The following is a 15,613-nucleotide window of genomic DNA, read 5'->3' on the forward strand; positions in this document are numbered from 1 at the left end:
ATTTATCCTACTTCTTTGCTCTTTGCTTTTCAAACATTATCACTCAACCAGCACAATCGACTTAATTTTGCTACAATTTTTCATTTGCGTGATTGCTTGCAATTATTGATTGGAGGAAGAAGCAATTTTTTTAAGCAAGAATGATTTCATTGACAAAAAGATCAAAAGGTGTATGCTATCTACGAATTTCTTAAATGCATTTTATGATCAGACTCTTTCGCAGCAGGTCAAATGCTATCAAATATATTTCGTGAATAAAAGGTAGTTTATTATACATTCAGAGTGACATACTATCTTTTTATGCAGACTAAATTTATCTTATCATATCGATGTCATAAATTCGATTTGAAGTATAATTTGACACGATCTTCAGACGCAATGCGTTTCACATTTCTGTCCTTTTTTTAAACAAAGATGTTTGCATAATAAGGCAATGATACAAGTCTAGAGGATCTGTCATATATAATGTCTTTACTGATCCTGGATCTAATATCCAAGTCGTGTCAGAAGCAAAAATGTCTGATTTTAAATTGATTTAGTTACTTTTATTTTTTTTCTACCTGTAATTCTTCTAAAGTAGAATTCGTGGTAATAATTTCATTTGTTATAAGATCAAGTGTATCAAATTCGTTATAAAGATGGCGAAAAATCATCTTTCTTCAAGCAAATTACTTCACATAAGGTGCATTTATTTTTTTCGGTATTAATAAAAAGTTTTCAGGACAGGAAATCTGACAATTTATGCACAACTCCCTGTTGGAGACTCTTTTTCGGCAGTGAGTGAGCAAACTTAAATGGACAAAACATTTCCGGGATTTGTCTTCTCAAAAAATAGCCTGAATTCTAGAATGTTGTAGCTCCTACCAATTGACATATATTGTAGAAAGAAATTTAATTTAACGTAACATGCAGCAAAAACAAAAGTGTTTTTGTTCATTTCATGTATCTATTTGGATTTTCTCAACATAATATGTTTAAAAAATTATATTGATAAAATAAAATTATTGACAACAGGTAATAAAAGAGTACTAGGCAATCATTGGCAACGCAGAGTCAACACTTTGACAATACACGGAACTGTTACTTTCCAATTAATACTGGAAATAATTGTGTATGTATTATTTATATTTCTCAAAATTTTGTCCAAAAAAAAGTATCAAAATTCAAGACAATTCGAGTCCCGTGGAGGGAACGACCAAATATATGCTTCGCAAATTTGACAATTAAACAAACGCTGGGATTTTTTAAGACCTTTCTATGTTTACGTCATCTTCCCTGTATCAATTTGGTCCGATGGAGCAGTGTAGCGAATAGAGTCGTCACATTCTGAGACGTTTGTATATACTTGATGTATATTTCACTTTAATCCGCTACCTATAGCTATATGTTATATGCATATATGAATAATCAATGTATTTAATCAGTCATGTAACCAAGCGATATTTTCGTGTAATCTGACGAATAGAATGAATTAATTGTGCATATTCATGTTGTAATATGATTATGAGAATAATCTATATTCTAGCTAAAAACAACCTAATAAATACATTTTACGCCATAAATAACATAAGTTTCTTACCTGCATTTGTCAAGAAACCGAATTTTAAAACCAGTAAAAAAAGTAAAATAATGCCCATGGTCTTCTTGCACCTTAGTAGTTAGTGTGCACATATATATTTCATTCATCTCATAGCCATTTCCCTGAAAAGACAATTTTATTAAAGTGGATACGTTGTAACAGAATAGTAACACGTTATAAGAATAAAACGAACTTAAGCAAATGAAATTTATTGAATCTATATGTGGACCGAAGAACAAATAATCGTTAAACAATAGAATGAACCCTTGTTTTTTTTTATCAAAATAACTTTATTTAACTTTCCTTATTGTATCCCGATGTCATGTCTTGGAAAACCCAAAACAAAACATAAAAACAAAAACAAACAAAAAACAAACAAAAACAAAAAACAGAAACAAAACAGAACACAAAAACAAAAACAAAAATAAACAAAAAAATAAAAAACAAAAACAAAACAAAACAAAAAACAAAACAAAACAAAACAAAAGCAAGTATTTATGTTTGTGTCAGTCTCATAATGATGAACTTATTGACTAATTCTGGCGGATGAATAAACGGAATGTTTGAAATTTTGGTATCAAATAATTCACATACATGAGAGTTTTTTTTTAAATCAAAGTCAGAAACGTGTTTTGGAAACCTCTGGTATAGATCGACTTACTTAGTCATTCGAACATGAAGTACTAAAATGCATATGTAACGCAATATTTGACCTTTGTACATTTTCTTTTGTGAAATCTAACATAAATATATATAGCATTTGACCTTAATATACGCAACAAAAATGATAAAAGAAATATTCAATAATATAATGAAACAGACTAGCATTCAATATATAATTCAATAAAGCTCATATATTCGTTAGATTTAATTTAGACAATTCTGAAACCAGAATCATCTTATTGCAACAAAGTATAAAAGAGGCTCGACATTGTTTTAACCTGCTGAATAATTGAATTTTGCATTTCAACTTCTCATTAATGAATTGAAAGGGACTTACCAGTTAACTACAATCTAACGACGATAAGCGTAATTAGATACTTCAGGTGACCACCTTCCGAATTTAAGAACGTAGTAAAAGGGCAGATAACCCAACGGTAAATATCGACTAAATCTCCTGATTTCGCGGGGTCGTGCTTTCACGTGGATACCTAAATTGTTATTTATTTGTTATACGCACTAGACAAGGTAAGTTAATTGTTTCAATTTTATTTTATTTATAGTTTATAAGTATTACTTATAATTGTAAACGGTTGACAATCTTTAAATATTTTAAAATTATGATTTTGTGCCAATTGTGGTAAAATTGTTTGCCGCATTCATCATGCTTCTTAGCAAATGAAAAATGAAGTAGTGAACGGCACCCATTGGCACTATTTCTGAAGCGATGAAATTGAGTTTTATAGTTAATAATGATTGAGTTTAAGCGTTATTTTATTGCAATTTACATAAATTTATCATTTTTACAATTATTCGTGATATCAGTTGTCTCCCTTTGATAAAGTCTTGTTCATAAAATACACGTAACTCAGCTTATTTTAAATTGCAATATAAGATATATATATTTGTATTGAATATTCAATACAAACATTTTACTATTTGTGTGTTAGTATTTTATGCAGATTTTCAAACTCATCATTAAAGAAGGGGGTGGTAACCAAAGCTTTTTTATTATCTGTCCATCCTATATCATATGAAAGTTTGTGGATAATGCAAAACACCATTACAATAAATGCCAATTACAGTGTGACCAAGCTTAGGAAGACAATTTTTCAAATAATTTGCCCCCCCCCCAAAAAAAAATATAATAAACAATTATTGAATGCACATAAAAGTAAATTATTAGAAAAAAATATACAGTTTATTCTTGATGTTGTCTTCCCCCTAAAATGAGAACTAAGATACTATTTTATAATACAAACCTATACACATTTCATTAATATGATTTATCTTTTGCAGCATATTTGTACTTTCTGTTAGAAAGAACAGTTAGACCTATCTGTTGCATAGGAATACGAAGTTAACATTTTCATCTCATTTAATGGTATGTATGATAGCTTCTATTTTACATTTTGACATTAGCATGGGGCGGATCTATACAATTTGAAAATGTTGGAAGCAAGCTTTGGTTCCTCAGAAAAAGGGATGATATTATGACATGATTTAATTTGTGTAGTAAAAAAGAGGGGTACTAACCCCTTGCACACCCCCAGGTCTGCCACTGAATTAGTTAACTCTATTAAATGATTTGGATTGATATATATTTAAATGCATATTGAAAACAAAATCTTATTTGGATGCTTGTTAAGATGTACTTTGTTGTAGTAACCTAACTATAAGGAAAGGGTTGTATTTTATTAATTCAGCAGGATCGTAAGAATGAAACGTTCATGTTCTGTGATTTTACAGAAAGTGGCTAGAAGTGGTCTTATTAAAAGATTTTGGATAGAATTTACAAAAGGTGATGATGCTAATGCAGCATTAATGTACAGATTTATCTTTGGTGAATATTTTGGAGTTCTCCAAGATAAAAATACATGGAACTTCATGATGCCTGCACATATCCAGGAGACTGCAATGGCTGTACATGTGGGGAGAAGGTAAGCATAATTGCTGCTGTTGATGATGATGATTTTTTTATTTAGATTTTGTAGAGACATCATCAAATGAGTCTTCATCAGAAAACAGTCAGCTGATTGACGTCATAGGGTTTTCATCTGGTGATGATACCCAATCTGATTCTGATACAAAGTTACTTTTAAAACATTCTGAAAATGATTTTGAAAGTCAACTGTTGTCAGAGAGAGAGAGAGTACGCCAATGAGCATGCAGGTGAATCAGTCAGTGCAAGTTTTATTGATTCAGATGAAACACAACCTCCAATTTGTTTTCGAACCAGTTTCTATGACTCAATGATTCTTAAACAGACTGATTCTCCTTTGCCTTCACCTGAATCAGAATGTACATTTGGCAGTGATGATGAAACACAGCCTCCTATTGGCTATGAGGTTAGTTGCAGAGGCACTGCTCCAAATTTACAATCTGATTCCAGTGATGAATTAGAATTTCACCTTCCTCCCTTGATTATTCCTGAAGATAGTAATGAGCAAAGTGATAGAGATTCTTCTCCTCATAATATCTTCAGCTATATCAAGCGTAGAAAGCGAAACCAGTAAATTCATCTTTAAATATTAATGCTTACTATATTGAGTATAAGTTTTATTATCTCCCTTTCTTACTATTTTGAGAAAAAGAGTTTTATTATCTCCCTTTCTTACAAAACTTAATAAAAAAAATTTGGTTATATATTAACAGTCTGATTTTAGTGAGGAATAAGAATTTCACATCAAACTTTTGATTATTCTAATTTTTTTTAAAAGCCAGCTATAATTGAAATGGATTTTTATTCAACATGTTACATGTCTTCATATGTATATAGCAATTACTGTAATAAGAAGTAAATTTTATTTTTTATTTGAACATAAAGTATCTATGGTATTGTATTATATTATGTAAGAACCAATGAAGAATAATACGTCTATAAAATGTCATCATTAATTGGAAATCCAAAACAAAATATTAGTGTGGTTGTAGTGTTGTGCATTTAGGTTATTTGCTTCTTTATTACATAAATTTATTATAAAAAAAATATCAGCTTGGTCGTTGTGCTTTAAAATTGCCATTATTTTCATACTGTTTACTAATATTAACTCTTTATGTCTGTGTTGCTTTTTAACACAGAATTGCTTATGCTTTGTTGTCTTGTGATGTAAATGTTATATGCTTTGAATGCTTTTTATGCATCTAATGATTATTTCATATTTTCCTGTTGTGGTGGTATAATTATATTTGATGTTACTTGCTTTGAAAATGTTATGCTACCAAAACATTTAATCATATTATCAATTGCAGGTTGTCTACTGGAATACCAAAAAAAAATGAAAAAGAACATAGCAAATTAGAAAAATATGATATGACTATTGAAGAGATGAAGGAAGATTTGGAAGAAGGAACCTTAAAATTACTGTAAGTATGAGTTTGTTAATTAATTCATAATTGATTAGTATGTTTGCTGTAAATCAGAGTAGAAAATGTTTATCTTATTAGCTGCATGTAGGGTACATATTTGAATATTGGTTTATATTTTTTATTTGATGTAGATATATTTTTATGGCAAAATTAAAGAACAAAAATAAAAATTATTGCAAAAAGATAAATAAATGCAATCACACACCAACAAACACACACACATATATATGTATGTGTATCTCTTATCATGACGGGAGTTAAGCACAGACTATAAGACCCTTGTTGAATACTAAATTAATTTGCACATTATTTTATAAAAGTTCATTTACATTTACATTTAATATTTTTTGTGTATTTTCAGAGCCTGAATTTGAAATGGACTATAATTTGCTGAACTGTATTTTAACTTGAATTTTCATGTGAAGGTCATATAAATTGAATTAAACAGAGAAAGAGGATTTCCGAGTAGATTGATTTTTTTTCCTGAAGTCCCTAGCATAATACTATACAAGTGGTTACGGCATGGTTCTTATGAAATGTCCGTTTATATTCTTTACCATTCAAAAGCTCAACATTACCTTTTAATGAATGTCGATTTGCATATCTATAGTAACATTATGACGATCCTTCAACAATGAATACAATATGAATGGACTAATCATGTGACAGATACAACACCCCAGACACAATTGTTTAGACCGTAAAATATGGCATGTTTTGACTAAAATTTATTGATGTCTAGACAGACATGAGAAAACATTTAACCGTTTAACCGTATTAACACGATAAGGTGGAACTTCACAACAAAACTTTACTGATGGGCTGGCTCTCTTATCGTCGAAATATCAGGATATACAAAGCAAAACACAAAGACTACATATAAGAGCTAGCCAACGTAGTCTCAAGATCATTAATAAGAAAACTACAACAGAAAAGATTACACGAAAGATCCATTATAAATAAATAATCAGGAAATAGAAGATTTTGAAATATTCATTTACCTTGTAACATCAGCCGAGGGTTGCAACGATGATGATATTTTTCATTTGATTAGGAAAAGCAGGTAAATATCTCGACCTATCCATTCTTCTTAAGCCCCAAAGAGAGGTCCAAATGGAATCGAGAGATATAAAAATAAAAAAATCCTGACTAGTTCTCGAACAAACTGAATAGACAACTTTTTAGAAATTCAACTATACTCGGCGTCACATAAATAACATACTGTTAAAATTTGAATAAAAATACTTTCTTCCAATTTATTGACACCTACCGTCGTTTAAATTGTCTTAAATGACTTCCTCATTCGTTTAGCCAAACGGCTTCTCCCTAAACAAGTCGCTTATTAGCTTGTTGCTGGAAAAGTTTAGGACAAGGGCTCACGATCCATTACATACATGAGAGACATAAGACTTGCTGCTAAAAAAGCAATAGCTTATTACATTTATCATAAAGTTAATGACCTTAAAGACTTACGTTCTTCCATTCTATAATGCAGCTGTTATCTTTAATGTATCCAAAATGGCGGATCAGCCTCGATTTCAAACTAATGGTTCATGCAACTCGCAAAATGATTGGCCCGGCAAAAAAAAAAAACAAACAAAAAAAGAAACATTTTACAGTATCCTTATTGTTTTTATACACGTCTGAGTATAGGTATGTACCGTTCTTTGTTTTGTTGAAATTGCGCTAAGCTTTGAATCGTATTTATCAATTTCAAATGTCGAGCATTAAAAATCTGATGTTATACGCACACATTATATTGTACATTAGATTTAACTTTCTGATGTAATACATGTGTTATTTTTTCAATTTACTTGCTGAAATTTTAATTAGATTTTTTACTATATTTATCCATAAAATAACATTGTTTTTGCACATATTTCTCGTTACTTCATTCTGATAGACATGATTTTTTTTTATTGTATTCAGTTTTTCTTCTTTCCTAGTCATAACATGACCTTTGAGTTCAAATTTAAATGTTGACCTACTTAGTATGCCTTTAATTTGAAGTGCTGTGTTGAACACTTTTTTATACAAGCGCAATTTGTAGCGTCGTATCTAAGTATTTCGCTGTCGTCGCTCTTGATTGGTATGGATTTTGAGGATCATGGCTCCAACAGTTTTCAATTTTGGGACAAAAAGAGGCCTAAACAAACATTCTTTGGAATTTAACTATACAACGCAAATAAAAGTATAGGAATGTCTATTGTTCCTTAGTATTCTATACAGCATAAGTCATACTTGTATTGAATTTTGGTTAAAAAATTGTACTTTTAAGAAATTGGGAGGTCAAAAATGGGATAACATACCATGACTTTTAGGGAATAAATCAAAATAGTACATTAATTATAGTTTTTAGTCCAAGAGAGATAACTCGAACTCATTTACACACTGATTATCGTAATTGAAGAATGTAAAAAAGAAAACTTACTGATATCCAAAACTATTAGAATCTTGCGGTCAATACAAAAAACACGCACGCGATCAGAATAAAATGTAAACATGATAACTTTTCACAGATACACACTGGTTAACAATTATCTTACAAATGTGAAAAAAAAGAATGAAATCAAATTTTGGACATAAAAAGTTCGATAACTTAATGTTATAATGCATGATACACAATGCAGACTATTTATCTAATTTAGGTAAACAAACAAAAATGTGGAAACTCTTTAAACGCAATTAATAAGTATGATCACCAGCAGGCAAACTTGTCTTATTCCTTTCAGCGAAAAGACCAGAAAAATGAAACAGTCATCTAAAGCGGAAAGAAACCATTTGCATGCGTAAGTATTTTCAAGGATATTTTCATCGTTTAAAGTGTTTTGTTAATTACTGTTTCAGAACTTTGCATCAATTCGAAGTTTATTTCGAATGTCCAGTTTTTTAAGACGTTTTGTAAAATCTATTTTATTTAAGATTGCTTGCCTTCTTTTGCCTGAATTTGTTTATGCTGTCCTTCATACCCAACGCAGAAAAGGTCCAATTCTGTAAAAGATCGATTCCATATGTAGCATACCATTAAATACATATGATAGTCATACATCTAATCATAAACCACACTAATCTGTGCTCTTCATCAGACTTGCGCAGACAATGTTTTTTTATCCGTCAACGCATTATTTAAAGACAAAGAGCTAAGCAACAGAGAGTATATAGTTTAGCATTGAAAAATGCTGACTTATTGCTATCAATGATATTTTGTCAATATACAATATTCCTTCTATTCTATATATTTATCTCATCAATGACAAAAAAAATTGAAAATAGAACCATTATGGAGGCACTATAAAATTAGAAGTCTTTTTTGTATCGCGCTAGAACTCTAACAAATAGACTTCTGGAACAGGGTTATGTTGCTACAAGATTGAAGTCATCATTACAGAAGTTTTATGGTCGTTATCATGAACTCGTGGATCGTTATGGCGTATCCATCAGCACCATGAAAACTGATTTATTCAACGGGTCATAGTTTTCCTTCCCACGTTTGTCTACCCCGGTAGTTCGCAGACCCTTTCTACTTTTTATGAGCAACTCGGCGGGTGTTTCTAGAAAAGCAGAGGACGCTTACCCTACCGGTGCACCTGGTCCATGCTCCAAGTTTTTAGTGGAGTCCGAGTTGCTCATTTACTTTTGTTACTTTGTATGTATGATTTTAGTAACTTTATGTTCTTTGTTGTGTATGTCTGTTTTCCATGTCTGGTCTTTGTCCCTGGATTATATTCTTTTGATTACCGCTATAACCTTGGTTCCCTTGATTATTCTTTACCTACATCTCGATATTGACACGAGCGGATAGCGTTTAATATCGATAACCTGTCTCAACTGTTCTTTTATATATAGTAACATTCCAACATAATTTAGGACATAGTTTTGTTTTTGGTTTAAAACAATCTAGAGCTGGAATGTCAGTTAACTGCTTGTAGTCCTTTATTTTTGTATTCATGAAACTTATAATTAGGATCTTTATTTGACTTTATTTCTATCTTAACGAAGGACTCATACTTTTTGGATCTGATTGTTAGCTATTTCTAATGGTGTCATATTTTTCCACTGTGGTCCTGTTCAAAAGGATATAATTGTGATCACGCCAAAGTTCTTTTACTCCGCTGCATTTATTTTTGCGCCTGTCCCAAGTCTCTGTATGTCTTTTACACTTTCGTTTAACTTTTTTTGTTTCTAAAGTCTATAGGGGCAATTATTTTGCTGTACCTGTGAATGATGTTTATCCTGACAAGGTCCAGCTGCAGCCTGTCCTGTGGCATTAGGGTATCTTTGCAGTGCATTGAAAATCTATGGTTGTCCTTGAGTTTTCATTTACTATCGTGGAGTTGGTTTTTTTTCACATCACCACATTCATCCTGGTTGTTTAATAAGTTTCCATCTCTCAACTTAAACACTTTACAACAATAAGACCAGTTGTATGTAGGTCTCGGTTATTTACACGACATTGAACTACTTGAACAAAGACCCATATATTCAGATAGATCATAATATAACTCGTAGCATTCTTTTCTTTATCTAACAAATTCAGACAGACATCAACTCATAGTATGTAAAATGAGTAATTGTAAAAACCAACTTTCAAGGAGAGAAACTTAGGAAATATTGTTCCAAAGAAGAGACAATTGGCGGAAAAATATCTGATCTGATTGAATTTCTGTTTTGTTTTGTTTTTGTTTTTTTTCAATATTACAACATTTAAGCATAGATGTTCTTCCTCCTTTGCATGGCATGACATTTAAATAGCATTACGATTATCTAGAACTAAGCAATGATCACTCATTATTCCTCAGCATCTAGGGTTTCCCCAGATTTAAATAAGACTTCCTTAAAATATGCGTTTTGTTTTTAGGATCCAATGCTGTTTCGTGCTTTTGTGCGTGATCAGCTTAACTAGAGGTATGTTAAGACATAAAATCATGCAGATGTTACAGCTTGTAGAAGTGACAGACGTATTACCATCACTGTTTCATGTCCAGAAGTTATGTAATTTGCCAAAATGGAAATATTTACTTGTTAACCTAAGCCATTATTTACAACAGAAAAATATATTATGTAGCTTTCTGCCTAAAAATCTTTTCGGGATAATTTGGAGATCTATCGTCACACATATTTTGTTTCGTTTTCGAACGGAAAGGAATTTTCAAGAGTATTGCAATTTAACAATAGTGTCATATACGTTTTTTCAGCTACATGAATATTGCTAATATGATGTAAAGTTTTGTCAAATTTTTACAAAAAAGACCTTTGACCTTGTTGAAATTCGCCGCTTTATTATTATATCGTTTATGTGTCGACCGCCGGGAAAACATGTAATACGTTAAAGAACAAATTACTACTTTCTTCTACATACATCATTTTCGAAATAAGGAACTCCCGACAGAACAATCTTCAGCTATTCATATAAAAATGTATTTGACATCGCAGACGTTCTCTGTCTCTGTAATGGAATACACTATATATGATTTTTGTTTGTTAACATACTATATATTAACTTCACCCAGTGTCAATTCCTGAAGTAAAACATTCAAACTTTATTTCTGAAAAATAAAGTGATAAAAACATTGTGAAATGACAATTACTTTCATTTTCGCTGTTTTATAAGACCGAACATGTAGTCTACTCTTGTGTACTATGATTCGAGTTTTCATCGTTTGAATTATTGTGAAGTTTTATTAAGCAACTATCTCTTGATTACAGATAAATAAGTTTTTGCGAATATTAGATGTTTTTACTAGTTAAGAAAGGTTTGTATGTTTGTTTGTAATTCTAATCAAAATTAGTTTTTCTTCTAGGTTCAATGCCCTCTCAACCTAATGTATGTTTCAACTGGAAAATATCATCTAAACAATTAACATTAATTTGTAAAATCCACGATTTCCGTTTTAAAGCATTAATTGAAGATCCAAAAGGCAAAATTCAAGCAGATTGTCTTCCTCCATTTGCTAATCTAAAGTGCAATTCACGACGAAAAAATGTTAATATAAAAGTAAATCCAAGTTCTTATGAACTAGTTTTTACTCTCAATGAAGACATGAACGAAGGGGTCAACGGAAATTGGACGTGTAGACATGGAAAAGCAAAAGACATCGCCCAAGTTGAAGTCAAAGTAATAGTGATAACAGGTATATAAAAAAGAAATCCTGTAATTTGTTTAAATGGCATGGATCATTAGAAAGTGCCGGTGTTTCCAGTCAACTGAACTTAGAGTATCTTGAATATTGCATTTGCAAGAACTGAAGTTAGTATAAAAAGTAAACATATATGCTTCAATTGTTTGATGTATTCTTAGTTGCTTTTCTATTTCAATTTGTTTTGTCTTTCCGCCTAATTACTTAATCATGCTTTTCGTATGTTCCTTTAGAACCCATTCCTGACATTCTACTATGAAATAACATACCAAAAGCGCTCCAAATTTTGATATCTAACACATGCAAAAAAGATCTCTTTATTCACATGTAGTGCCTCTTGTGTATCTGAATTGTTTTAGAAGGGTTTAACACAAACAAATTCACATTAACACCAAACTACATAAATGTGCACGTAGTTCGTTCCATTGCATGACTTTTATTTGTTAAGTGCACCTTATGATTAAACTAAATGCATCTTTTTCGTATTAAAAATCTATTACTTTTCGTCTTCAGGTAATCGAACAGATGCCAAAGCATGCAGGACACTTTTTGGTAATTGTTTTAAGTTTGCTTTTCCATGATTGTTTGTAAAAATGGGTAACAACAAAATTACCGAACACTAAATCCGATTCATAATCAAGTCAAGTCCAAAATAAATCTGGCAAAATAGATATTACACCACCGGAGATGCTGGTACCGCAATGGCCCTGACTTGGTACAGGCACTTCAAACGAAATGGTGGGTTAAATCTGGGTTTTACAGCGCGCTAAACCTTAATCTTTGTTTGCGATATGACTATACCAGCGGTGATTATAAAGCATCTGCATGTTATTGTCATACTTGGTATATCAACGGTCACATCAACACATAGAACATTTTACAAAAGAAAAGAAAAAAAAAAAAAAAAAAACCAATTATTACTAATTGTTTTAGAAGAAACTAAGTATTTTTCAACCAAGGACTGATATCTAAAAAATGTTTGGTAAGAGGTCTTTTAAGACGCGTTTCATCATACCACCCTTGATTCAGTGGTCAGTCACGCAGATATTTTTGGCGTTCAAGGAAATCCAAGAAGTTAGTACTTTCTCCAGCGTAGCGAGTCATTTGTGAAATATAACACCATATGCAGGAGATAAAGGGATACTGCTACATAAGTAAGCAAAATTTATGATATTAAAATTAAAGTCGTCTCTTTTATCATAAATAATGTAAACGAGAGAAGTAGGAAAAAAACTTGTAACTGGTTAAGGTCATCAGTTTACTCTCTGCTTACGAAGACGTTTGTATGTTGTTTGTTAATCATTTTAGAAGATAAAACAATGTTGAGTGATAGTGGAACTGCATATTCATATTTAGAATATCGAACAAAAATTTGTTTTAAAAAGTGCCGAAGCGTTGTTATTCCCAATACATGGCCAAAGCCTGAATAAAGGAATCAAAGATGATTTGAACACAATGTAACGAACTCGATAAAATAGATTACACTTAAAAACGCAAGAAAAGTAAACAAGGTGTCACATATTAACTTAAGTAATTGTAATATGAAGTTCCACAAAGAACCGGCAGTGACATCAGGTGCTTCGGAAGAATAAGTATGTCCTGTTCCTTCACCGGCATCCGTCATATTGCAATTAAGTACACTATGGTAATAGTCTAGCAACTATTTTGCAATACCCCGACACGAGTCCCAGTGAGGTGCCGTCAAGCACATTTACTAAGACGAAATCATTTATTTCAACGAAGTATCATGGTGCAAACAATACTAAATAATGCAGAAATGTGGAAAATTATTAAAAAAAACCAAACAAACAAAAACAAAAAAAATAAGATATCAAACTAAAAATATCGACAAAAAACATACGCCATTACCTAACTGTATATCTAAGACCACTTGTATTAAATCTTGGACTTGATATCACGTAGCAATAGACCATGTGATAAAAATTAAAATCGTGTTCTATGTTTTTCGTGAAGATGTCAAAAGAAACAAATGTATTCCTGCGTAATTTCGACGTTCACACACGGAAATTTGAACGGTAATTTGAACCTCATTAGTTAGTGCATTCGACAAGGAACAAATCCACTTCATTGAAAATGATTTACGTTCATCACTTCTTAACGCTGGTGAGACATTCAATTTTAGTCTGTATAGCATGCGTTTTTACTTACCAATTAAAGGCAGAGCACTCCAAAAACTGGAAGAATGTCTTATAGTAAATTGTTTAAATGATTTACCCTGCAGTAAAGGCAAAATGACAAATATGAGACTGTACATGTTAGAGTAACTTTAAATTATATTCCATTGAAGACCAGGTGCGAGTGCTGTTCTATTTGACTACTTGTATTGCGTGTTTTTTTAAATGAAAAATTTGTATTTCTGATACTTCCGGAAAATATTTGCTGTCATATCTTGATTTTTTAAATTTAATTTATAAGCCCGCCTTAGTCACGGCTTAAGCTTTTGATTGATTTCTAGTTTGAATAAAAAGCAGCTGACAATTTTTAACTCACCGGGTTAACTGCTTCTGTCTTAAAACTGTTATTACCAGAGAGATGCTGATATTGAACATTATTAACTGATGACTTAAAATACAATGTAAATTGCCCCTTTAATACAACAGGAGGTTTTAGCAACCATAATTTATACAGGGTAATTGCCCTGTATTAATTCTGGCCCTGTATAAAAGTTAAACTTGTCCGCCATTTTGTTTGAAACAGACTATAGGAAATATGTCACACTGAGCTGTATTTAAAGGTTTGTACAGATAACTCCTGTTATTTTAAGTCATCAGTTAATAAAGGGATCATAAAATGGTTATTTTCATATTAATCCTGTATTATGGGGCCAATACAAGTGATCTCAACCCAATACGACTGTACTTGGACATAATACAGGATTAATATGAAAATAACCATTTAATAACCCTATAATATTGTATTTGCAAAGCTAGAACTGTAATCATATTGTGCTAACGATGTATATATCGAGATAACGATATAGTTCAATTATTTTGTATACCCTCTAAGACTTTCGTACAAAAAATCAAATTGACAAAATTCATTTGGCTTAAAATTTATCCGTTTTTAACTTCAAAATTTTCGCTAGTATTATATCATTACTTCGTTTTGTTACAGATAACAACTGCATTGCTGAAGTATTGCTTGTCTTGTCGCTAAGTATCTTAACTGCAATGGTGCTGACATTAGCAATATTGTCTTTTCAGACAAAAAATGCATTCGACGTCGATGGTTAGTATAATTGTATTTGTATATTTTTGTCCTGGTCGTAAGGAAAAATTGCAAAAAATATGGCATCAAAAATGGTATTTACTATAGTTTGTCCCTTTCCCACTGAATCAAGTAATTTAAATGATATTTAATTAGTGTTAGTTAAAAACTCAATTTTTGTTTTGTTTTTTTTTTTTATACAGGAAAGTCCCATTTTAGATATCAGCTTAGCTTCTTACTTTACATTTTAAAAGTTATTATTAAAAGTAAAGCAGTAGCTCTGGGTTACCCCCAAACTCCCACAATTTATTTCTTACAAAGTTCGAAACAAATTTAAAAATAAAATATTAAGTCAAATATACTTACAAAGTATTTATATACCAAGTGATAAATCAATGTTAAATCGTTTTAGGCTAAATAGATTTATCCAAATATATTTTCTCAATCTTTAAATAATTTTCAGAAGTATAAAAATTTTATCAGGAAGGAATATAGTAATGAATATAGCTAAATATGGCACCTATGATTATCATATCATTCATGCTTGATTAATATAATAATATGACAATTGGAATCATTTCCCTAACTAGTAAATAATATTTACCCATTTGAAGGAATATTTTACAATCTTAGTTTAGGA

The 15,613-nt window shown here is 31.1% G+C and overlaps 2 protein-coding genes across 5 annotated transcripts in view; one reads left to right on the forward strand and one right to left on the reverse strand.

The window, feature by feature from the left end:
- LOC148598295 (uncharacterized) overlaps positions 1–7,230 on the reverse strand; it is a 22,612-nt gene extending 15,382 nt beyond the window's left edge. The window contains exons 1-2 of one of the 4 annotated variants that reach the window (XM_088560701.1): positions 7,082–7,223; positions 1,580–1,701 (exon numbers count right to left, since the gene is read on the reverse strand). In XM_088560701.1, the coding sequence (XP_088416827.1) occupies positions 1,580–1,637 (58 nt within the window). In that variant the 5' untranslated portion in view covers positions 1,638–1,701; positions 7,082–7,223. Of the gene's footprint in view, positions 1–1,579; positions 1,702–6,609; positions 6,752–6,878; positions 7,027–7,081 lie in introns of those variants that run through there. The other 3 variants (XM_088560702.1, XM_088560703.1, XM_088560704.1) reach the window with 3 other exon arrangements.
- The window catches only part of LOC148598296 (uncharacterized), a 21,394-nt gene continuing 12,940 nt past the window's right edge, over positions 7,160–15,613 (forward strand). The window contains exons 1-6 of the mRNA XM_088560698.1: positions 7,160–7,261; positions 8,341–8,397; positions 10,467–10,513; positions 11,410–11,739; positions 12,259–12,297; positions 14,881–14,994. Coding sequence (XP_088416824.1) covers positions 7,176–7,261; positions 8,341–8,397; positions 10,467–10,513; positions 11,410–11,739; positions 12,259–12,297; positions 14,881–14,994 — 673 coding nt within the window. The 5' untranslated portion in view covers positions 7,160–7,175. The remainder of the gene's footprint in view (positions 7,262–8,340; positions 8,398–10,466; positions 10,514–11,409; positions 11,740–12,258; positions 12,298–14,880; positions 14,995–15,613) is intronic.

This window comes from Perna viridis, chromosome 14 (assembly GCF_037379345.1).
Source record: "Perna viridis isolate PV_CMFRI_1.1 ecotype Kerala chromosome 14, ASM3737934v1, whole genome shotgun sequence".
In the NCBI taxonomy this organism is placed as follows: domain Eukaryota; kingdom Metazoa; phylum Mollusca; class Bivalvia; order Mytilida; family Mytilidae; genus Perna; species Perna viridis.